The sequence below is a fragment of the Mirounga leonina genome, unplaced genomic scaffold (assembly GCF_011800145.1).
Source record: "Mirounga leonina isolate KUSES-001 unplaced genomic scaffold, KU_Mleo_1.0 Mir_125, whole genome shotgun sequence".
Lineage (NCBI taxonomy): Eukaryota > Metazoa > Chordata > Mammalia > Carnivora > Phocidae > Mirounga > Mirounga leonina.
Genome location: NW_023270305.1, coordinates 36,344,194 through 36,367,711, shown reverse-complemented (window position 1 = coordinate 36,367,711; position 23,518 = coordinate 36,344,194). Strand labels below are relative to the sequence as shown.

At 39.0% G+C, this 23,518-nt stretch overlaps 1 protein-coding gene and 1 pseudogene across 6 annotated transcripts in view; both read left to right on the top strand.

The window, feature by feature from the left end:
* The window catches only part of CTNNA2 (catenin alpha 2), a 957,367-nt gene that overhangs the window by 490,541 nt on the left and 443,308 nt on the right, over positions 1–23,518 (top strand). Inside the window, exon 7 of one of the 6 annotated variants that reach the window (XM_035001187.1) lies at positions 4,128–4,163. The exons of the other annotated variants lie outside the window; for them this stretch is intronic. Coding sequence (XP_034857078.1) covers positions 4,128–4,163 — 36 coding nt within the window. The remainder of the gene's footprint in view (positions 1–4,127; positions 4,164–23,518) is intronic. 6 annotated transcript variants of the gene reach the window in all.
* LOC118008364 lies at positions 4,427–4,555 on the top strand (annotated as a pseudogene).

Sequence of the window (23,518 nt, the reverse complement as noted above, 5' to 3'; positions counted from 1 at the left end):
AAGTAACACCCCAGTTGCCTTTGCCATATTTTATTCATTTGAAGCTAACCACTTGGTCCAACCCACACTTAAGTAGGAAGGTTATCCAAGTGCATGGAAATCAGGAAATGGGAATTGTTGGGAGACATTTCACAAAGTATCTATCACAGGTAGTAATGTTATAAGAGATTGATGATCAAAAAAAGATTGTGAAATTCCAGAGTTGGACCAAGTTTTGGCCAGGACTTTCAGAGTTTTGGGCATTCTAATTTGGTGGGAAGGAAAGGGGGCAAGGAATATGGTAGTCGTGTTTCCTCAATCCTGTTTGCACAGTCCTTTTTGTTGGTAGAGGGGCATATTTAACTACCTTTTCTCAGCACATTTGGAGAACTGCTGTCCAACATGTTCACTTGATGCACATTTATGATGTTAGTGAGGACTAGGGAGTCGCCTTGCCATTGGCTGCAAAACATGGAATCAGTGCAGGTCACCTGAAGCTCTGAGGCTCTTTCCACCTTAATTAAATACTCTTTAAAGTCAGTACTCTTTCCTCAGACTTTGTGGATGGCAAAACCCAGACTGTGGCTAATTCTGCCACTTCTGTCTCTGGCTCCCTCCCACAGCCCCGCAGGAGTTGGAGAGTCACCCATATCCACTTTACTCTAGAAAGAAAGATGTTAGAAACTTCACAGTTCACTTTTAAAAAGGTTACCAACTCTTGCTGGAAAACATGTTGACTCAGTGTTTTTACATTTTGCCCAGATCGCTCCTTTAAAAATGCATCTTCTGTGCTTTGGCAGTTCATGTATAGAAAGATTACGTTACTATTTAACTTTTTATTTGGACCTTTAGTGGCCTGTGTACTTTGTTCTCAGACAGAGGCCTTGACCTCCTGGACATGACCATGGGTGTCTTCATCTCCCTCCCCATTGCTGGTGAAGGCAGTGTCCAGGGCATCTTTCTAAACGGGTTCTGATCATTGGCGGGTTGAGTAGTATGTCATGGGAGTGGGTTTGGGGCAAAAGTATAGTTATTGTTAGGTTATAGTTACATGTCTGAACACATGAAGAATGCTCTTTTATATTTAGGCTTGAAAATTACTTTTTCTCATTTTCTGCCACTTGGGAAAAGTATTCTGTTTGTCCCTGAGGGCAATGAAGAGGGGTTTAGGAGAGGATATTTAGACAGTACTTATTTCTTTGATGCTGGGCCTACTTCTCTGTAGCAGTACTTGTGAATTAGGTTAAGTCTGGTGTGTGTGTGTGTGTGTGTGTGTGTTGTTTCTCCACAGGTTTGTGCTTCTTTCCTCTTCATGACTCCTGTAATTTTATTAGCCATTCTTTTAGCAAAATGAGAAAAAGAGACTTAGCATGACACGATGTGAGTCTTACAACGCAAGCCGCCAGAAATCTAGAAAAGGATGGTTCTTGGTGGAACATTGCTTCAGTACTAATCTACAGGTGGCTGATGCATCTAGAATTTCTTTAGTTCCATAAGTTATTAAAAACTGTAGTAAATTGTGGTTCTTGCTAAAAATGTTGCACATCTGTACTTCACGTGGAAACAGAGGACTTTTCTAAATAGGGACCTTTCCCTTTTGTCGTACAGAAAACATTTATGTATGTCTAAGTGTTATGTGGGCCAATCCAAGGATTAGATTGGAGCAAGATTATATAGATTATAAATTATATCTGTCTATATATATAGATTGTAAATAATCTGGAGCAATTATTTATTCATTAATGACTTTTGAAGGTGAGCAGATGTTTCCATTTGCTCATTTTGGTTCATGGCCCATTCAAGCAATTGGTATTGCAGTGTGCATGTTTCTGTTATAGATACACCATATAGTCCAATACATTGAAGAAAGAGAGAAACTTACAATAAAAACGTAGGATTGCTGACAGCAATCAGTATGCCTGGAGCTCATGGTGACTTTAGCATTACAAAAATGTTGATAGCATTACATCTGTTGTGTCTGAAAAGTGCCAAGAAATGATGCTAATTTATAATGAGGGGGGAGTGAAGACAGATATGGCAAGGAAAAATAGTACATACTAGGAGATAGTCAACTAAATAGTAATTTGTTAAGTTTTATTCATATCCTATAAAAAAGTGCTGTCACAGGGCGCCTGGGTGGCTCAGATGGTTAAGCGTCTGCCTTCGGCTCAGGTCATGATCCCAGGGTCCTGGGATCGAGTCCCACATCGGGCTTCTTGCTCCTTGGGAGCCTGCTTCTCCCTCTGCCTCGCTCTCTCTCTCTGTCTCTCATGAATAAATAAATAAAATCTTTAAAAAAAAAAAAAGTGCTGTCACAGACTCTGGTTTGGTTTATAAATCAACTATGTATGTTGCACATCTGTACTTCATGTGGAAACAGAGGACTTTTCTAAATAGGGACCTTTCCCTTTTGTCATACAGAAAACATTTGTGTATGTCTAAGTGTTATGTGGGCCAATCCAAGGATTAGAATGCAGTAATAGAATAAAATAAGCCCTCTGACTACCAGTGAACTTTGCAAGGCAAAGGGCAGGTCATGAGGCAGAAAAGCAGAGGTAAAAGAGCAGAGAGGAGGAGGCAGATGGTAGGAAATAATAGAGAAAATGATGCTTATAGTTATCACAGATGCCTCTCAGTTTTTAAAATTTTGAATGCCTACATCTTTGAGAAGTTTATACACTTTTTAAAAAATGCCTTTTTTCCTTTCCTTTTATTTTCATTCCTTTTACTTCTCATCCTACTACCAATATGCCTTATTTTTTTTCCTTCCCAAATTCTTCATTGTCAGTATATGGTGTGTGACTAAGACCACTAGGTTGGACAGACTATGCTCTCCAAATAACAAAACAGCAAAAGTTTACAGGATGTCAAGATGTAGCCTTAAGGACAGAGAGAGTTTGTACCTATGCCTGAAAGAGTCCCTGTCCACACTCCATTCTTCCTTCATCGCCGGCTGTTCTTTGAAGATAAAATTTTGGAAGTTCATTTCTTAATCCAGGCTCATTGCATATTTGAACTGACATCAGTCACTTATATACTTACAGTATATTGGGAATGTTTTAGATTCAGGAGTGTTTCCTGAGCCTGAATTGTGTTAAGTAGAATACGTTGATGTGCTGATCCCTGCAAGGGAGAAAGATGACAAAATAAGAAGTTTGTGGGTGAAACATCTAACTGCTTGGCAGTGTTCTAGGACCAGTCTGGAGTGTCCCCGGACGCCTTCATCCAGTGGCACTGTATTAAGTTCCTATTGCTGCAGTAACAAATTATCACATGCTTAGTGACGTAAAACAACACAAATTTATTATCATACATTTCTGGAGGTTCAGATGTCCAGAGTGCATCTTACTGAGCTAAAATCCAGGTTTTGACAGGGCTGTTTTTTTTTTTTTTTTTCTCCTCGAGTCTTTAAGGGAGAATCCATTTCCTTGCCTTTTCCGGCATTATGAGACCACCCACATTCCTTGTCTCATGGTCCCTCTCTGTCTTCAAAGTCAACAGCAGTGGGCTCGCTCTCTTGCTTTCTGCAGCTGAAAAAATTTTCTGATTTTAAGGACTCATGTGATTCACCCACCTGAATAATCCAGGTGATGTCCCCATCTCAAAATCTTGAATCACATGTAAGTCCTTTTTGCCATGTAAGGTAATGTTCACAGGTTTCAGGGATTAGGATGTGGCCATGTTTGGGAGAGAGATGGCAATTACTCTGCCTACCACAGGCAGACTAACTAGAAAGAAAAAAAAAAAAAAAACCTCTTTCTGACCTGTATCTTGTCTGGGAGTTGCTTTTTATTAAATGGCCTCAGTTAACAACACTCTCAGTCCCAGTCATATATTTCTACCAACACTTAATGCTGTCTCTCTGCTGTGATCGATGGGAACCAGTTGCCTTATCAGCATCCCTTCCAAACTCTAGCTGAGCTAGCCACAAGAGAAATCTAAGTCAAATCTTTGATTCCTTCCTGATGTTTATAAATTCTTGATTCCTACCTTTCTATCCCCAACAGGACTCTTAAATTTTGTCAGCCATCATCATGGCTTGCCCTCCAGGGGGCAGTAGCATTTTGGGGACCTTCAGCAGCAACTTTTCCAGGCCTCTCCCTTTTACAGAGGAGCAGACTAGGACTCAGAGAAGGAAAAGAAATTAGCAAAGATGGGGCACCTGGGTGGCTCAGTCGTTAAGCGTCTGCCTTCGGCTCAGGTCATGATCCCAGGGTCCTGGGATCGAGCCCCGCACTGGGCACCCTGCTCCACGGAAAGCCTGCTTCTCCCTCTCCCACTACCCCTGCTTGTGTTCCCTCTCTCGCTGTGTCTCTCTCTGTCAAATAAATAAATAAAATCTTTAAAAAAAAAAAAAAAGAAATTAGCAAAGATATACAAACTTAGATCTGCAGTTGCCCAGGACTGGGCCTCTGTGGCGGACTTCCGCCACACAATACCTAAGTAGAGCTTTGTGCAGTGGCAGTATCGTAGCCAATGAGGTTTATCCGAGGCACGATTATTGCTAATTGAAACAATACCTAAGTAGAGATGACTCAACATGGGCCTCAGTCATTTAAGAAGGCACTCCTAGGCGAATTTTCCAGATAGGAGTGTAATGCAAATAGGGAGCATTTGTACTAACAAAACCAAATCAGAGGGTGCTTTTTTCTTCCTTTTAAAAACTAATCCTTAATTAATCAGAAGATGTTGTAATGGGAACAGGCCTTTATGCAAGGCATATCCCTTAGCTAAGATTTGGAGGGAGGAGGAATCATATGGAGAAATCCATGGGAAAAATCTCATTACGCATGCTTTTAAGGTCTGGGCATAGAGATTCAGTTTCCATGTGTCTCCTTACTTTAATTGGTGAGTTCAGTGACCAAAGATAATATTCAGGCTACCAGAGATTTGATTCTAAATATAATCTCATAGGAAGGGCCATATTCAAGTGTTTTTGTGAAGTCCATTTCTCTAAAATGCTATCTCCTATGGTCCCTTAATTTCTAAGTTGTACACATTTCTTTTGCAGCTGTGATGTGTGTTTCTGAGAAATCTGGTTGTTCAATTGTTGCTATTGATTATTCTCTCATGTATGAGCTGACCAGGGAGGAAACAGAGGAGATGGCCGGTTTCCATGACCTGAAATTCAACTTGTCCGAACCCATTTAATACAGGCTGCAACTCCTTTGGTGTATTTGCGGCTGGTGTTCAAATTCACAGTGGCCTCAAGACGTCCTCTAGTGACACATCCGTTTTCCATAGTCATAGTTTACACGGTTCAAGATGTTAAATCAGGTAGTGTTTTCCTAGACTACTGTGCCAGGAGATGAACACTATTGTGCTTTCACTGTCTGAAGAAAAATTCAGATTGCCATTACTTTCAAAGGGCAGACAGAGCCATAAAAGAGAAAGGTGGGAGCTATGCAACTAGTTTAGAAAAAAAAAAAAAAAACAACTTGATACTATTTTACTGACATTTCATATCAATATTCCAACAAATCCTAGCACTGATTAGATCCTTTTCTGCCTTTTTTGGCTAAATTTCTGGATTTAGTAGCTCTTTTTTTTTTTTTTTTAAGATTTTATTTATTTATTTGACAGAGAGAGAGACAGCGAGAGAGGGAACACAAGCAGGGGGAGTGGGAGAGGGAGAAGCAGGCTTTCCGCCGAGCAGGGAGCCCGATGCCGGGCTCGATCCCAGGACCCTGGGACCATGACCTGAACCGCAGGCAGATGCTTAACGACTGAGCCACCCAGGCACCTCTGGATTTAGTAGCTCTTGTTTCCCCCCCACACCCCGGAAAGCATTTATTCAGTACTCACCATGTACCAGGAATGGTGCTCAGGACAGGTGAGATATGGTCCCTGCACATCCTTTGAAGAGACTGAGTTCAATTTGGATGAAGAAGCGAGGTGCACATCTACCAAGTCAATTGTCCTTCTTAGACCCTCCTTCAGCTTTTCCTTCACTCCTCATTGGTTTCAAATAGGAAAACAAGTAATATTGCTATATTCTCAGCTTCAGACATTTTTTTTTTTTATTCATCTTAGAGTTGAGACTAGACACTAAGGACTATTTGAAGAAAGCTGGAAATGTGGAGAGTAACAGAAATATTCTTTTAAAGATAAAAGTGCCTCACTAATACATCTCTTTGGGGGAAGGGGAGGTATTACCAGTATATTTCACCGTTGAGGTGACTAGATGGCACTCTCATTAGGGTATTTCAGCTACAAACAATACCTTGTTTGTTTTCTTGAGAAGCAACTCAGACTTTAGAATGTGGTTAAATAAAACCAAATATAGACATCTTTTATTTCTCTAGAGCTAGGAATAAAGTCAAGGCACAAGGAAAACAAGATTAATTGGCTCGTCAGGACCCCTTCTAGAAAGTAGAACTATTCCGAGCGTTAGGACCTGTGAGGCTCTACCATAATTCAGTTTGTTTAGTTAATCTTTCCTGAATTTATATCTTGAAAACATGGGCTTTCTTATTTTCAGAAGAAATTTATCTCTGTTGCCTACAATTGCAAATACTCATGGAATGAAGGGATTTCAAAATGTACTTTCCAGGTAATCTGATCGGTCTCATTTTCACCCAGATGAAGAAATGTCCTCATTTTACAGATAAGTATTTGAAATTTTACATGTCTATCAAAGGTCATACAACTACACGCTGGCAATGTGAAAGTTAGAAACTTGGACTCCTAATTCAAGGTTATCTCCCCTTGAGCAGAAGCTTTACATTAACCAAGGCCACCGTATTTTCATCTGTAAAGGGGATCCTCTTGCCAAATGATCATCATGATTTAACTCCTTTCTGTTTTTCTTCCTTTTTATCTTCCTTTCTTTCCGTTTGTTACCTCTCTTCTGTCTCATTAATGAGAAGAATAGAAAAAAAATGTTTTTTTAGTTGGCTTTTGTGTAGAACTTTTCTAGGAATCCATCTCTACTTGCTACTCCCATGTCCTATAGTGATAGGGATGATTAAATTACTATGGACATATTTGTAGGAGGGAGTATGTATGCAGTGATATGTGAGTGTGTTTGCAGTGTGTAAAGTGTACATAGGACTTTAAGTCCTTGATGAGGACAAACTTCATCTCAAAATTACTGTCTTCCTCAATTCTCAAGGATCAGTCTTCACCTTTGTTTTATAACAAAACCCCTTGACCTTTATCCTGTCTTAGTGTTGTTAGTAGTAATAGTACATTGGTAATTAGCAAACCGAGTTTTGATTCATATCAACCAGTAAGAAATATTAATTCACAAGTATTTCTTGTTCTTTGTTCCCCTTCTGCTCACACATACACCAAACATCCAGTGTGATTAATGAGAACATGGTTATAATCTCAGGGTTGGTGAAAGGGAAAGTATTATAATAGAAGTATATTTGGGCTGGGAATCTGGACATTTGGGTTCTGGTCTTGAAATGTCCCTGAGAAAAATATCTTCATTGAGCCCTTGTATAACTCAGGTAGGTGTGCATGTATTCTCATTGACCTGTTAGGTCAAAATTCTTTCAGTCTCCATTTTAGAAATGCAAAATTTGAGCCTCAATATAAGAAGTGGCCTATCACAGAACTAGTAAGTGAAAGAGAATTCAAACATAGATTTTCTGACTCTAAATGCCAGGCCAATATATTTCCCCCCCGACCCCACCCGGATAGCGCTGCCTTCTTGCTCTTATGTTTTTGGAAAAATCACTTGGCTTTTCTGGGGCTTGGCCTCCCCCTTAATCAAATGGTAGAGTTCAGTTCTTATTGTTTCTAAGGTTCCTTTTAGCTCCAGGGATTGCATAAGGTCATTTTCCCTTTTCTCCCTCCACTCCCCACTCCTTTGGCATGTATCTGTCCCATCGCCAGTGCTTAATCATTAAAAATGAAGATGGTACTGAAAGTAATGTCTGGCCATGAGAACACGATCTGAATGTTTTCATTCTGACCTCTAAATCAGTCTGTATATCTTGCCTGTAGAACAAAATCAAAGGGTGGGGTGTGTGGGGGAAGGGACAGAGGGAGGGACCAGAAACTTTAATTATATTTTTAAACAATGGATTTCCATTAAAATTGTATTTTTCTACACCTCTGGAAAATTACATTGTAGATGAGATAAATGCAGCCTTGCATTTAAATTAAGGTTATCTTTAGGCTGGTAATCTCATTTGCTGTTTAGCAATTTTAATTCAAGTCAAGACAGTGTAATTAGTGCCCTCAGCCAATTGCCATTCCTCACTGCTTTGTAGCTGTATTTACTGCTGTTAAGACAAGACTACTCGTGTGGAAAGTATAAGTCAACATACTAAATTATTAAAGGTGGCATACATCAACAGATACTCCCTGTGCATGCTGATGCTTCAGATTCAGAGGCCTTCCATCCTCATGTCCAAGGGAGTATTGGTACCATGGATGGCCAATGTGGACTCTCACTGTTTTTAATAGAGTAATTAACTTGAAATGTTGCTGTTACAGCAAATATACTAAGTTTAGCAATCCTTTAAGTATTTTTAATTGGAGAAAAGTTTAGCATAATTTGATTTAAAAATTATATTTCTTGTTATATGACAGATGTCATTTTCACACTAAAGTATGCAGGTTGTGGGGTGCCTGGGTGGCTCAGTCGGTTAAGCGTCTGCCTTTGGCTCAGGTCATGATCCCAGGGTCCTGGGATCGAGCCCCACATCGGGCTCCCTGCTCAGCGGGAAGCCTGCTTTTCCCTCTCCCACTCCCCCTGCTTGTGTTCCCTCTCTCACTATCTCTCTCTGTCAAATACATAAATAAAAATCTTTAAAAAAAATAAAAAATAAAAAAATAAAGTATGCAGGTTGTGATGGTGGAGGGGATGGTGAGTGGGTGTGTGCCTGCATGTCTGTATACGTTCATATTATAGCTTAAAACCAGAGCCAGGCAAATATCTGCAGGTAGTTTAAAAAAAAGAAAAGATTAGGAAATTCACGTGTTAAGGTTCTATTTATACTATTGAGATGACAGGTAACCTTTTGTTTATTTGAGGTGAGGAAAAAACCCATGCATTTATATATATATACTTTTTATTAATATTAATCATGTAGATTAATGACGTATACTTGTAATTGACACATCAGTGTGTGTATGTGTGTGTTTTTTAACTTCAGATTCGTACTTTGAAGAGTGAGCTATATTCAAAGTCAAACATAAATTCAGAACTATTTCTCTTTCATGGTACTTACTAATGGCTCCAATGAAGAAAATCTACATTTTGTCTTCCTTTTTATATTTTAAGTTTCTTGATAACCCAGGCTTTATCAGTTTGCATTTCTTGCGGTAACTAGCAGACTCACAATTTCTTAGTAAATGTTTGTTGAGCTTAATTATGTAAAGAAATAGTTAACTGTTCTTGACAATAGCTTTCTAATGTATGAATGTTCTCCCAGTTGTATAGTCTGTATATTGAATTTGGTATGTCTGCTGCTTTTTACCACTCCAAAAGGAATATAAGCATATTTACAGATAGACAAATCGTTGCCTATTTGAAGAAAAGTGTACCACTTAGAACCTTCTTACAGAAATATTAGCATTGTAAATTTGACTTTTCTGCCCCAGGCAGGGGGGCGGCCGGTCTAACAGCATACAATATATTCATGTGATATTTTGGTTGTGAAAACTTGACCTAACAAATTTGAAAGGTAAACTTAAAGATTCCATTTGGACAAGGATAGAATTTGTTAATTCTAGTAACTCAAGTTAAAATGTATAGCCTTAGTACTTCTGATTGGCCATCAGTGACTTCTAGAGATAATCAAGTGTAATGGCTCATCTAAGCCCATAGTGGAAAACCAGAAAAACATCTTTTCTTTGAATCAGAATATGATTTAGAAAATAAAAAAAATACAAAACAGATAGGAAAGAAGTTCTTTGCTTTTGAAAGCGAACAAAGAAGGAAACCTAAGTGTTTTTCTTTTCCCTGGATATTAGTGAAATGACATGAAAGATATTGCTCATTATTTTGCTAGATGCTTAGGAGTAACACTGTTTTGAGAATGAGCTACCTTGCAACTGTATAGAAGACAAGGTCCAGACATTTTAACACCCAGAGCTCTCTACAGTTTCAAGAAATTGGATTTGCATCATTATAAAACAGTGGGTGAAAAAAACATCATATTGAATACTAATAGATATATTACTTTGGTCTGTTTGGCAGGGTACTGAAATTACATCTTTGTGCATGTCTTTCTGTTTATTTGGCCTGATCTTGCGTCCTTTTTGTAAGATGTGTGTAATTATAAATCTTTGTGAGAGAGTATTAGAAACATACACACAGATTAAGTTAATGAAGAATAATAATGTGCTTTTGTGTCTGCCTTGGGTTAGTTGAGTCCTCTGTTTTCCTGGAGTTGGGTCTCATAGCTTTCATCGGCTGGTTTAGCTCTTCCTGATGTCTGAGACTAATTCTATTCCTAGTTACAGGATATTAAATGAATTCCAAGCCATTATTTCAGGCAACTCAGCATAGGGTAACCATGCTATTTCCTCTGAACTTGTGTCTCACTCTAGTAACTGTGCATCACGTTATATGCAGTCCCAGCAACTTGCACTTCACAACCGAGTCCTTATTTTGATCTCTTGGCAGTACCACAGATTTAGTTGAAAATGGAACCCCTCTTTGCCCTTCCCCACGCTAACTCGGCTCTGGCACTAATATTAATTTCCCAGCACCCTCTGTGCCTACTGTCTCTTACTTTGATTTCCTTTTTTATTGCCTGACTTTGGAGCTTCCTTTTGAAAAGTTTCACCCAGCTGCTGGAACAGCCACTGACTACGCCTTCCTTCCTGAACTCTTGGAAACCACCTGCCATCACCTCAGGCAGAGTGACCGTGATGTCTCTCTGAACTACTACAATAATCTCTCCCTGCTTTCTCTGTTTGCATCTGCCCAATACATTCTCCAGCCTGTAGAAAGATCACTTAGAACAAACAGGACATTGCATCAAGTGGCTTCTCTACTCAAAACCACTCCATTGGCTTCCTGGTATGGTTAACAGTTTTTTAATATGCTGTTTAAGGCCTACACAGTCTCTTCCATGACTACTTCTCCCAGGTCCTTCTCTCCCTTACTCTTTGACTGCTTGCAATCCTCACACTCACTGGCCTTTGCCTTGCTGTATATCCTTTGCACATACGACTTCCCATCTCTAAAGATCTCTCCCTTCTAAACACTTTGAGTTAATGCCTACTCATCTTTCATGTCTCTGTGAATGTATGTTTTCCTTGGTGTACACTGTTATTTTCTCTCTGAGGTTTCTATTCACAGCACTTAGCACAACCTGTAATTAATTGTTTATATGTGTGTTTCTTGCTTAATGGCCATTCAGATTGTAGAATGTGTGAAGGCAGGACCCACGCCAACTTGCTTCACTACCAGATACCCTAATCTTAGCAAATTACCTCACCTATCGAGTAGTTTAGTTTGTAGGCTTCATGTTAAATGATTAAATGAACAGATTATCTGCTTGGATCATAATGTATGGCTTCTGTTCTTTCCTCTTCTAATAATTTGTTGCAGTCAGTTTCTTATATACCAAGGAATCAGCATTCAACATTACCTTGAATGTTCACAGTTCCAGTATAAGGTAGAGTTTATAATTCTCATATTAGAAAATGAGAATTGACTCTGGAAGCAAATAATAATTCCTTCTATATTACAAAAGTAGTTATGGTGAAACCAGAATTCTACTTTCATCATTTATTGCCCAAACTTTATCCTCTTAACAGATGTCTTTTGTTAAGCCATTACTAATTACCTGCCTGACCCTTGGTATGTCTATTAGCCTTTCTGGGTCCAATCTGCCCTACCTCTAGTCTCTCACTCTGACTTGGAATAATCTTCTTCTAGATAAATTCTCCATAATTGAATCAGAAGGTAGTGGGGCGCCTGGGTGGCTCAGTTGGTTAAGCGACTGCCTTCGGCTCAGGTCATGATCCCGGGGTCCTGGGATCGAGTCCCACGTCAGGCTCCTTGCTCAGCGGGGAGCCTGCTTCTCCCTCTCCCACTCCCCCTGCTTGTGTTCCTGCTCTCGCTGTCTCTGTCTCTGTCAAATAAATAAATAAAAAAAAAAAAAAAAAAAAAAAGAAGGTAGTATGTTTTTGTAACCCAGGGACGTGCCACCATTTTGTTTAGTTAGGCCTCTCCTATTCTGGTGGTAGCTCCTACCTAAATTATTTGGTATGGGGTCTCAGGGAAAATAAGTTTCCAATCTGTAATGTGACTGGGCTCATGGCCAAGCCACCCCTACATTCATTTTATCTGATGGACAGTTATGACTGTGGCAATAGTCACTCTGAAATACTAGCAGGTCTCACACTATGAGAAAACATTTAGAGAATAATGATATTTTATACTACACAATTTGGGATTTTGATTAGTAATTTCTCTGCCCTCTTACCACCCCTCATGTGCATGGAATAAGCTGTGTAAAAACAAGCTAATGAAAGTGTTGTTGGTGTGAGTCCATGATAGAATCACCATTGTTAAAATTCAATCATGACACCAGAGCATCTACAATGCCTCAGGAAGTGAGCTCGCCAGTTACATCATGACCATGTTCTGCTTATACCCTTGCTTGAGGTCTTTGCTCTTTCAGATTTATAGGAACATGGGGACTTCAGAAAGGGTATGGCTTTCAAACTGATGAAATTCTGGACAATAATGTCCATGAAGAGGTGAAAGAAATTAGTATCAATGAGGCTAATTTAGTGAAATGAATGAAAGCTGAGCTCTGATAAAATACTCTTTATTATCTAGAGAATATGTCTTTGTTGGGTAGATCGAAACTGTGCTTAATAAGCCATAATGTTCACCTCTCTTCATTTTATGAGATTTCCATTTAATCTGACTTTTTTTTAACATTGCATTTTTCAATTTTCAATGTGTGAAACAGTTTTTAACCAATCAAATTAGAATCAAATTTGCAAGTGAAATGCCACAAGATAGAGCAGTATATTCTCTCCTGAAGTTGAAAAATGAAACATCTTTCATTGCCGAAATCACTAATTTTATGACCCCATCCCAAAGTGCTTGGAAGAGGATTTATGTTGACTATATCCATGAGGCTTATTGCCCATGATGTCATTGCTCATTAGTAGGTTTACTGATTTATTTCTCATATGCCCAACATCAGTTTTTTTTTCCCCTTCAGTGAGTGACTCTGTCCTTTAGAACTACATAGTTCACAAGAACAGTGCTTTATAAACTCTTTAATTTGGAGAAATCAAGGCATTGCTGCCATGTTTTTTCAGCTGTCTAAGCTAACCATGTGATTAGCAACTTGGAAAGATGATCCTTGAATTTGGCAAGAGCTAGGACTAAGAGAATGTAGAGGGGCTTCATGATTGTCTGCTCCAAGAAACATCCTCATTAATAGGACAATTTTGCTGCCAGTTCTAAGATTATCTCTATCTGGAACATTTCAAGAAATGCAAAGATTTCTGAGAGTAGTAACCTGTTAATACATCTGTGTTCATAGAGCTTCCCAGGTTAATGTATCAGCAGTAGCTACACTTGGGAAGTGAAAGTGGAATAAGGAGAAGGGCAAAGGAAAACATCTGAAGAATTAAATACAACTTGGAACACTTCACTGCCAATCTTAGGTATCATGGTTGGGTCTTTGGAATCTCAAGTTGGAAATTTATTTAGCCTTGGCCCTTCCTGAAACAATGGACTGATCAAGATAGTAATGGGAGTTTGAATGTAATTAGATATGGTCCCTTTAGACAGGTCCATCAACAGAAGGCAAGAGGGCTGTTGACTCTTGGACATACTTAGAAAAAGTATAACCAGGGACACGTGGGTGGCTCAGTCGGTTAAGTGTCCAACTATTGATTTTGGCTTAGGTCATGGTCTCAGGACCCTGAGATCAGGTAAGGCTCTACGTGTTGGGTGTGGAACCTGCTTAAGATTCTCTCTCTCCCTCTCCCCTCTGCTACCCCCCCCCCCGCCCATGTGCACTCTCTCTCTCTTTCTCTAAAACAAGTATAACCAAAGTGGAACCAAGGCAAAGGTGAGATCTGATCAGGTCTTCTGTCTTTTCAGTGTAAGCAGAAGGCAAAAGATTTCACCAGGAACTCACCTGACCTCTCCTCTGGGCGCTAATTCAGCTAAGCTCTAGCATTTCTGACTTTCCTTGGATATGTCCGGAAAGTGAACCCCCTATCCTGAAGACAATTTGAATATTTTAAGCAAAGAAAGTGCCAATTTACTATCCCTGGTTGCCTGTTTTGGGAGATTGGAAATTCTCCAGAAGAAAATTTATTCAGCACCACTTTCCCATTTTGACCTTTGAGAAAGAAGGAAAGGGAATCCGCAGTTATTGAGCAGTCTGCCATGTGCCAGACAGCGTGCCAGGTACTTTATAAACAATATCTCTCAACAGTCTTACAGCCGGCTGTTCCTCCTTTTCTGTAGATGAGAAACAGAGTTTCCAAATTGGTATATGATGACTAATGCAAGTTGATAAGGCTCAAAAGGGGTGAAGCCAAGATGTGAATCCAAGCTATTTAATTCCTAAATCTGTGCCTCCCCATTAACATTATGCCATTCTGCATTGATATCTGTACTTCATGAAAGATCATAGCTAATTTCCACTTGCATGAGCATAGTGTGTATGTGTACACATGTGTTGTGTGTAAACCTACACATGGACCCATTGAAGTCAGTGACTGTTTTCACCAATCTTGGCTTTCCCTCCTGTACCCTCCCCAGTATACTCTTGAATGGGAGCCATGACACCTGAAGAAATGATGAATATTATATTCCCAGAGAAGAAAAAGAAGGGAGGTATTTTTGTCTCAAACATGGAATTGTTCAACCTTTGCATTTAAGACTATTTGGGCATGTTTTACCGGGCCCATGATATTTCTTTTCCTAATCATAGAAAAGTATTCAGCAAACATGCCAAGTTTCCTAACATCCCAACCTGCAAGACCAATCTTGTGGTTAATGTATATTCATTCTCTTCTTGAGGTTTTCTTCAGGAGATGTTTTTGCCTAGTGTCGTTATTTTTCTAATTGCCCAATTTTCTTTTCTCTTTTAAACACTAATTAAAGAATGCGCACAGGACTGCCACCTGTTTGGAGACAACATTAATCTCCTGCCCTCTCTACATTTTAATGGGCCTAATTTATCCCTATTATCTAGTGCTTTCACTACCCCAACTAAGTGAAGAAAAGATTCTCATTCCTTTCACCCTTCTCATCAACTCTGCGGCTTTTTTGCATTTTATTTTCCCTCCCACACCTGATTCTGCATAGCCTTGTTTAGTTTTCACCATCAGCAAGATATGCATTTTGCTGTAATAGCCTTCTCGCCTCCTTCCTTCGCTACCTGATCTGTTCTCTACTGCTTCCTTCTCCCCATCTCTAATCCTCTATATGCCTGGGGTCAATTAGCCAGACATAACTCAACACCTACCCTGAGATAGAGACACTGAAGCATCAGTCCTGGTCTCTATGAACTCAGTCTGAAAGGGGAGACCCACAAAAACAAAACAAAACAAGAAAAAAACAAAAACAGTACAAAAAATAAAGTGTGATACAGGTAACAATATAGATTAGAAAAAGGTGTGTGGGAAAGCAAAGGAGGAGCTCCCACTCCAGCCGGGGGGCACAGAGGCTTCCTGGAATGGCTGACATTTGGAATGACTGGATATCTGATAGGTAAACAAACAGAATGAATCCCATCATTCATTTGCATTCATAGCAAACCTGATAATTAGTGATATTGACTTCCCGTACAACTCCTTTCTACAACTCAGTAAGATTTCTATTAAGAAAGGGTTATAAGGTACTTTGAAATGCCCATATTAAAATTAGTGTATTAATTAAAATAGAGCAAGGCCCAACTAACGAATCTAGACATAAGCTCTAAAGCAAAGAACTTGGCTGCTAAGTGACTTTAAAAAAGGGGGCCCGGGGAGTGGGGAGGGGGGGCAAGGGCTGGTTTCAAGCCCTAAGCCAATTGTATTGGTTTTTAAAGAGTTTTTAAAACCTCTCTTCTTAGAGCCTTTTACGTGTAATTCTGATACTCTTGTCTCTCTGATATCTTTGCCAAACCTGAAGGATTGAGAATTCTTTGAGGGAACATAACTTCACCCCAGGGATAAGTGATCCCTGATACTTGAATAATGAAAAAGAAAAGAAACCAAAACTATAAGACAAATTAACAAAGTCTGTGAAAACCAACAGACACAGAGAATTAAAATATTTATATTTATTATCTTTATATATTATATATTATTATGTTATAAATAATATATTATTATATTTTTATATTTAGCTCCATAACTCCCAGTGTTATCCCTGATGCTAAAGAGCACAATAATTGGTGTTAATAGTGATGGATCAGAGTCAGCAAATAAAGGTTTATTTAGATCCAAGGAACTGTATTTCAGAAGGTGAGAAAGTTGGATAATTCATGGTGGAAACATTTTCACAAAAGCTGGAACATAATTCTTTTCTTAGCACAAATAAATTTCAATCAGCAAATGAACACACATGTTCAACACTATATATCCCAGTGTTTGACAGTGGATGCTCATGATTTTCTTTGGGGTGTGTGTGTGTGTGTGTGTGTCTATGTGTGTCTGTGTGTATCAACTGTCACTCTTAAAGTTTCCCAGGAAGAGAAACCTTCACTCTTGAGATCCTCCTAGATTTCTAAAGGAACTTCTCAAATGGAAGGTGACCCTGAGTGTTTCAAAAGGCAGTTTCTTGTGTCAGCAGTATTTCCTTACCATTAAAGCTTACATATATACATATATACATATGTATATTCTTAGAACGATATATATATATATATCGATATTTATATATATCGTTCTAAGAAAGGAGAAATGCTTATTTTAAAAATCCAAAGTTCTGACATCTTGAATATGAATAATAGCAGGCACTAGAAGTTTTTATAATTGATTCAACATGATGAATTTAAAACATGTTATAAAGTACCTTATATAGATCATCAAGTGGCTTTAGTATAGCCTTTCACATCACAAGGAAATATATTTTGTTTATTTTTTTTGTCATGGTAATCCATTTAAGTGTTTCCTTTTCATAATTACCATAATAATCTGACTCACTATTGCCTTTTCCCAAAATTATCAGCATACTCTTCTTAGTAATACTGAAATCTATTATTTTTGTGCTCACAGCATTACAGAATGTAGAGGCGTAAGGATCTGAAGACTTCCAACCGTGTCATTACCGATGAAGAGATGATTCTTCATAATAGAATGTGTATTCTTAGGAATTTACTGTGTTCTCAATCCTGATCTAAGTATCATTATTCTAGACCCCAAGGGATCTTTGATTTCATGCATCGCCTTACTAGGGAGAGATATTCCCACACTGGGATTTAGAACAGTTTGAAGCCTGTGCATTAGTATGGGATAAACAGAATATGCTGTATTGAACATGTAGGGGAGATCTTTGTATTTGTAAAATGCTATCACATCCAATTCAGTGTTTTTTTTTTTTTTTTTTTAATAAAACATGATCAGTTTTAAAATTCAAATGTTTGATATGCTTCCATAGAGAGGCAACGAAAGCATGCAGTTTTGCATGGTGGAGAGAGGGAAGACAAATCTATATACAGTGAGGGGCAGGGACAAGCAGACCCCTTTTACAACCACGTTTATCATCTGTCTCACCTGCACCTTATACATTTTGATTTTAGTTGTCCCTCCCTCCCCCACATCTCCCACCCTGAGGTGGTGTTTTTGAATGACCTGAAGAGTCTGTCACATTTACTTGATACGATTTTTGCCTGAAAACATTGGAATTGATCAATTTGTTTTTTATTAATCATCGAAGAGTTTACTTGGTCATGATAGATTACTTCTAAATGCAGAGTTCATTCTTTCTTTGCCATCTGATACAGAAGCTGGCCTGGGGAAAGGTTGGGGCTTCCTCCTGAAGTGTTTTTCTAGTACAGTTTGACAAACCATCTGAAGAGGCAGTGTCTGCCACTAAGGCCTCCATGGTCTAGGTTGGCAATTTGGAGCTCTGATGCTCCCTCCATCACGCACACATGTGACTGGGTAGGAGATTTGCCAAGCCACTTATTGTTTCTGAGACTCAGTTTCATCCCTTGTTAAGTGAATGACCTCCCCGCACCCCAACCGCAGGAGTATTACTGAAATGGCTATGGAAAATCAGTGGGGAAAATCCCAATGGGGAATTTTAATATATTTTTTTAATTCACTCAAATAAGTTTTTATTATTCATTTTTACTGAAAAAAAAAGATTTATTAGAGATTTATTGGAAGGGAGGGAGGTGGAATAGGGGAGGAATTCCAGATGAAAGGAAATGCGGGTGACAATAGCCTCCTTGCTAAGAAGTTTGGAATTGATGCTAAAGGCAATAGGGAGGTCAGAATTTATATGCTTTAAAGATTTAACTGAGGCAATGCAGAGAATGGAGTAGAGAAAGGAGAAATGGAATCAGGGAGTTCTGATGGGACACTCCACAATAATCCAGTGGAGAGACAGTGAGTACCCGAACTAGGGCTTGGCATTAGGGATGAAGAAGCAAGGGGATGTATAAGGAGTAACTGAAGTGTAGAATTGGCATGCCTTACCAATTGATGTGGGAGGTGAAGAAGCCAAGAAAAGATGCTAATTTCTGTCTGAGACAAGTTGAGTTCCAGGGCACACTGGCAGAGTGAACGGTTTTGTGTAAGTGTTGGAAGCATGAGAGAGGGTTTCGGGATGTCGCTGTAGATCTGGAACTCAATTGCACACCATGTATCAGTAAGGATGTTTGGGCCACTGGATTAATGAGACTGTCCAAGGAAGGAAAAGAAGAGAGCAGAGAGTAGACCTCAAGGAAGCAGCAGAATCTAGGGAGCAAAGAAGAAAGGGAGCCTAAGAAGGAAACTGAGAAAGAATAGTCAGCGCTGAGAGGAGAACAAGAAGGGTGGAGTCTGAGGAAAAAAAGAAATTGCCAGCAATAACACATGGAGAGAGTTGAGATAAAAATAGAACTAAAAATCACCCAGGGGTTTGGGGATCTGGGTGAGTAAGTGGGAAAGAAGTCAGATGTGTTTCCAGAAAATGTCTATTGCTTAAAGCAAGGCCATCCCTGTACAAGGGTGATATGCCAAAGTTTCTGCATTAACTTTAGCTACAGAAAGATGACACCTTTACAAACACACACATGTCAACCAATCCATTCCTCTCTCTGCCAAAATCATTGTGACCTCTATTATAATCTGCTTTATTTTTTTTTTTTAAATAGGAACATTGAAAATTAACCTTAAAGCCAATTTGGTTGTGTACAGCTCTTAAGTTTTATAGATAGATAAATGGATGGATGGGTGGGTTGGTGGGTAGATAGATACATAAATACATAGATAATTAGATAGATGAACAGTATCGACCAAACTGTTGAGTAAGAGCTTTAGCTACCCCACACCCCCATACTGCTAACAATTACAATGAAAGCATTTCTCAGAATAAATCTGTTGATGAGCTCCCAGTTTCCTACCCAGGTAGGTACTCTAAACAACACCTTGCCTGAAAGGTTCATTGAGGTAAATACAACAATCTTTAAGAGGTAGGATTGTTACCTTGTAGAAGTCTTCAGGCAAGTAAAAATTCTGCATCCCCATCTCTGGTCCCAAAAGCCTTAGGGCTCCAGCCTCTGGTGCCATTCCTACAGATCCAGGTCCAAGGCCTTGGTATATGCTTTGCTGTTCTTACAGTTGTGGGCAGTGTCCATAAAACATGTTAGCCAGTCCACGGGGTTGAACACCAGTATTTTCACCAATGAATTGTTCATGTTAACTAACAAGCCAGCAATTTCATCAGTGAAAGCCCATTTTCCATATTTATTATGAAAAGCCCCCGATGCTGACTGAAATATGGCTAGGAGAAGCACTTGCCAAGGCCACCTCTGCTGTGTGACTTTCTGTTGGGAGCACTCGTGGCCACCCTGATTGGTTGGATTCCTGAATAAGGCAACACACTGTCCCGTGACTCTTGCTTTAACTAAAGGACACGTACAAAATCTCATGATCTTTGCTGAAGAGAACTCTAAAGTCAGTGACAAACATTATAGCAAAGAGTAAGGAAACCTGAGACATCATCATGAAACACCAACAACATCTTTGTGATGAATGAAAATATCATCTGGAAATAGTTGTTTAATGAGAACTAGCCTGTCTTGGGATATTTATTGTGCCCACAATTTTTTAGAACCCACTCTATAGCCAGTATTCAGATCTCATTCTCATATGAGCCATTTTATCATGGTCCACCCACCAATATAAAAAGAGTGTGATTGTCAAATTGCCTGTAGTTTCCCACCAAAATATTTCACATCCATGGTTGCACAAAGAGAAATGTTCTAATGCTCTGGTGCACCTGCAAATTATTTTAATCTGTTAGTTTCCTCAGCTAACAACCCAGATGAAGCTTGATAACAACCCACATGATAAAGAAAAACACTGAAAAATCAGAATGTTAGCATAGATGTTTAATATTTATGTCTTAGTTGTGTTTCTGATCACAAAAATATCAGTATACATATTATATAGAATTAAAACATTACAGAAAAATGTAATCCAGGAAATGAATATTCCCCAGTAACTATCTCCAGAGATAGTTTCTATTGACTACTTGGTATGGTTTTTGGCAGTAATTTTCCCATGTAAGAATAAACATATGTAAATAAATATTTTTCAATAAGATCTTAACCACACATACTGCTTTACAGTTTTTTAAACAATACATCCTGGACATATCCTCTCATCAGTATGTGGAGATCATTTTTTAAATAACTATAGAGTTTTCCATTTCCAGTGTCAAATTAAAGCCATCCTCTTCATTGCTGTTCTGAACACATTCTCTGTGGCAGGCAGAGCAGCTTAAATAATGAGGAAATAACAATAATAGTGAAAACCTTCACAGACATCATGGAAGAAACAATTCTGGGAGGCCTGGCTCAGCCTGAACTCTTTCCACTCCTTACTGACCCCACAAGATGATAATGACCCAGACAAACAGTTTCTGTGTGATTTTTTTTTTTTTTAAGGAAACACAACAGGGCTGGTTGTCATACACATTGCAACACTTAGATTACTACCCTCAGGTTCCCACGTATGTCTTGGTCTCCAGCACAGTAACTTCATCCTGATCCTCATGATATCAGTGCCCCAGGGACCAGGGATACCTTAGGTCGATTCCCAGTTTGGCCACTCATCAGCTTTGTAACTGTGTGTAAATGATTTAACTTCCCTGAGGTTTTTTGTCATCTGTAAAATGGACCTGATGCCTACCTCATAGAGGATTGAATGAAGTACTAAAAATAAAAGACCTTGCCCAGAGCCTCAGCCCTACTAGATTTTAAGAAATGTTACTTTTGGGGCCCCTGGGTGCCTCACTTGGTTAAGCGTCTGCCTTTGGCTCAGGTCATGATCTCGGGGTCCTGGGATGGAGCCATGCATCCAGCCCCACATGAGGCTCCCCGCTCAGCTTGGAGTGCTCCTCCCTCTCCCTCTGCCCCTCCTACCTGCTCATGTGCTCTCTTTCTCTCTCAAATAAATAAATAAAATCTTAAAAAAAAAAAAATGTTACTTTCTAACTTCCCAAATTCAAACCTGTTCTGAGGGAGAGATAATGACTTTTTTTTTTTTTTAATTTAGACATGGTACTAGACCTTGCTGAATACAAATTTCACACTCTTCCACTAAACTTGTGATTTCCATATTTTTAAACTGTGAAATACTTTTATTGTTGTTTGTTTTCACCCAAATGAAATACACAGCCTAAGCTATGAGCAGACAAAAAGCAGAGCAGGTGTGGCTGAAATGCGGAAGTAGTGGGGCTCACCCGGTGACCTCCTGCATACCTGAGTCCCCTCTGAGGAGCACAACATTCCTGAGAAGTTGGAAAACCTCTGCACAAGACATTGAGCTTCTTGTAGAATAATTGCAAAAAGATCTCGCTTATTAATGAGGCCATAAAAGAGGTTAATAACCCATTATAACCTATCCTCTCGAAGTGCCTGAATTTGCCATGTAAAAATGACAAATTCAGGAAAAAAAAATTTTAGATATGGATATTCACATATGGACAGCACCAGTCAGCTAGAGGTTATTTCTTGTTGCTGATTTTGGGGTGGACTTGGAAAAGTGGGGAGGTTGAGGCATTGAGTACTTCCCAGGATCATTCCTTTCACCAACTGTAGAAAACCCTCTGTTCTGTCCACTCATTTGGCTCTACCACAGAACGGTGAGCTGCTTTGGGCTTCAAAGGAAAGAAGAAAAGAAAAAGGCTGAAGGTCTCTACCTGTGCCAGATCTTATGGGATGAGGCTAAAGGAGGCTCTGTCAACAAGGCAAGAAAGCTCTTACAGTTCCTGGAAGTGGGCGGGACTTCAGGACATTCTGTGTTCATTGACAGTAGTTTGGGGATTAATGTGAAGAGCAGGGAATCTATATTTAAAGGGGTTATCCTGGAGTACACATCATTTATGAACCAAGGTGTTAAAAGGTGAGTAGATAGGCAGTATAACAAAATAGCTGAGGGCAAGGGCTCTGGAATCAGAAGAGCTTAGACCTGAACTCTGGTATGATGAGCCATGTGACCCTGAGCATATTCCTTACCCTCTATTAGGCTCAGTTCTCTGGACAGTAAAGTGAGGATAATAGTATTTACTCACAGGGTTGTTGTGAGATTTAAAAGACGTAATGTATGCAAAGCCCTTAGTGCAGAGCCTGACGTATAGTAAGGACTCAGTAAATATAGCTATTAGTATTCGTTGTGGCCTCTTTATATACCCAACTTTCTGTCCATTTGAAAGGTAAAAATATATTTAAGAGTACTTAGTGTCATTGAATTAATACTACAATTTCTTTAATGCTTAGAATCATCTGAGGTATAGAATAACACTTAGTAGAAGAACTATTTAATTGTACCATTTAGTATTGGATGATTACACACACTAAAACCTCAATTTAATATTATGTAGAATCATATGCTAGGTATCTACAACCAGAAGTATAATCACCTATGTATACTGCACTTAGGTGACTTGGCTATGGTGGTAATTAAGAGTGGAGATGGTGAAATCCATTTTCAGGAACTAAAAATATATATATATATATATATATCACCAGATTGGACCTTGGCTGATTTACAAAACAATCTATGCCATTCTCTTCTGCTACAATAGAATTTTGAGTATACATTTTCTGCAATGCCACCTTTGATTGTAATATTTCTGTGCAATAAACTTTGCTCAGTGTCCCACTATATCCCCAGGATTCTGCACAGTGAGAGAGGATTTAGCCATATCTATTTAATGCAACAAAATTATTGAGAACCTCCTGGGTTTGAGATACTTTTAGGTATTATTGGTGTCTTAATATAAAATAGGCCTATGGCATTTAGTAATTTTTTAGAAGTTTTATCATTGATGCAATCTCAGTTAATCCTTGTGAGTTAGTTAGGCAAGGATCAACATTTCTCTTTTCTGTTACTTTCATTTTAAGCATGTACCACCTAATGTGAGTTCCAAGATACTAGT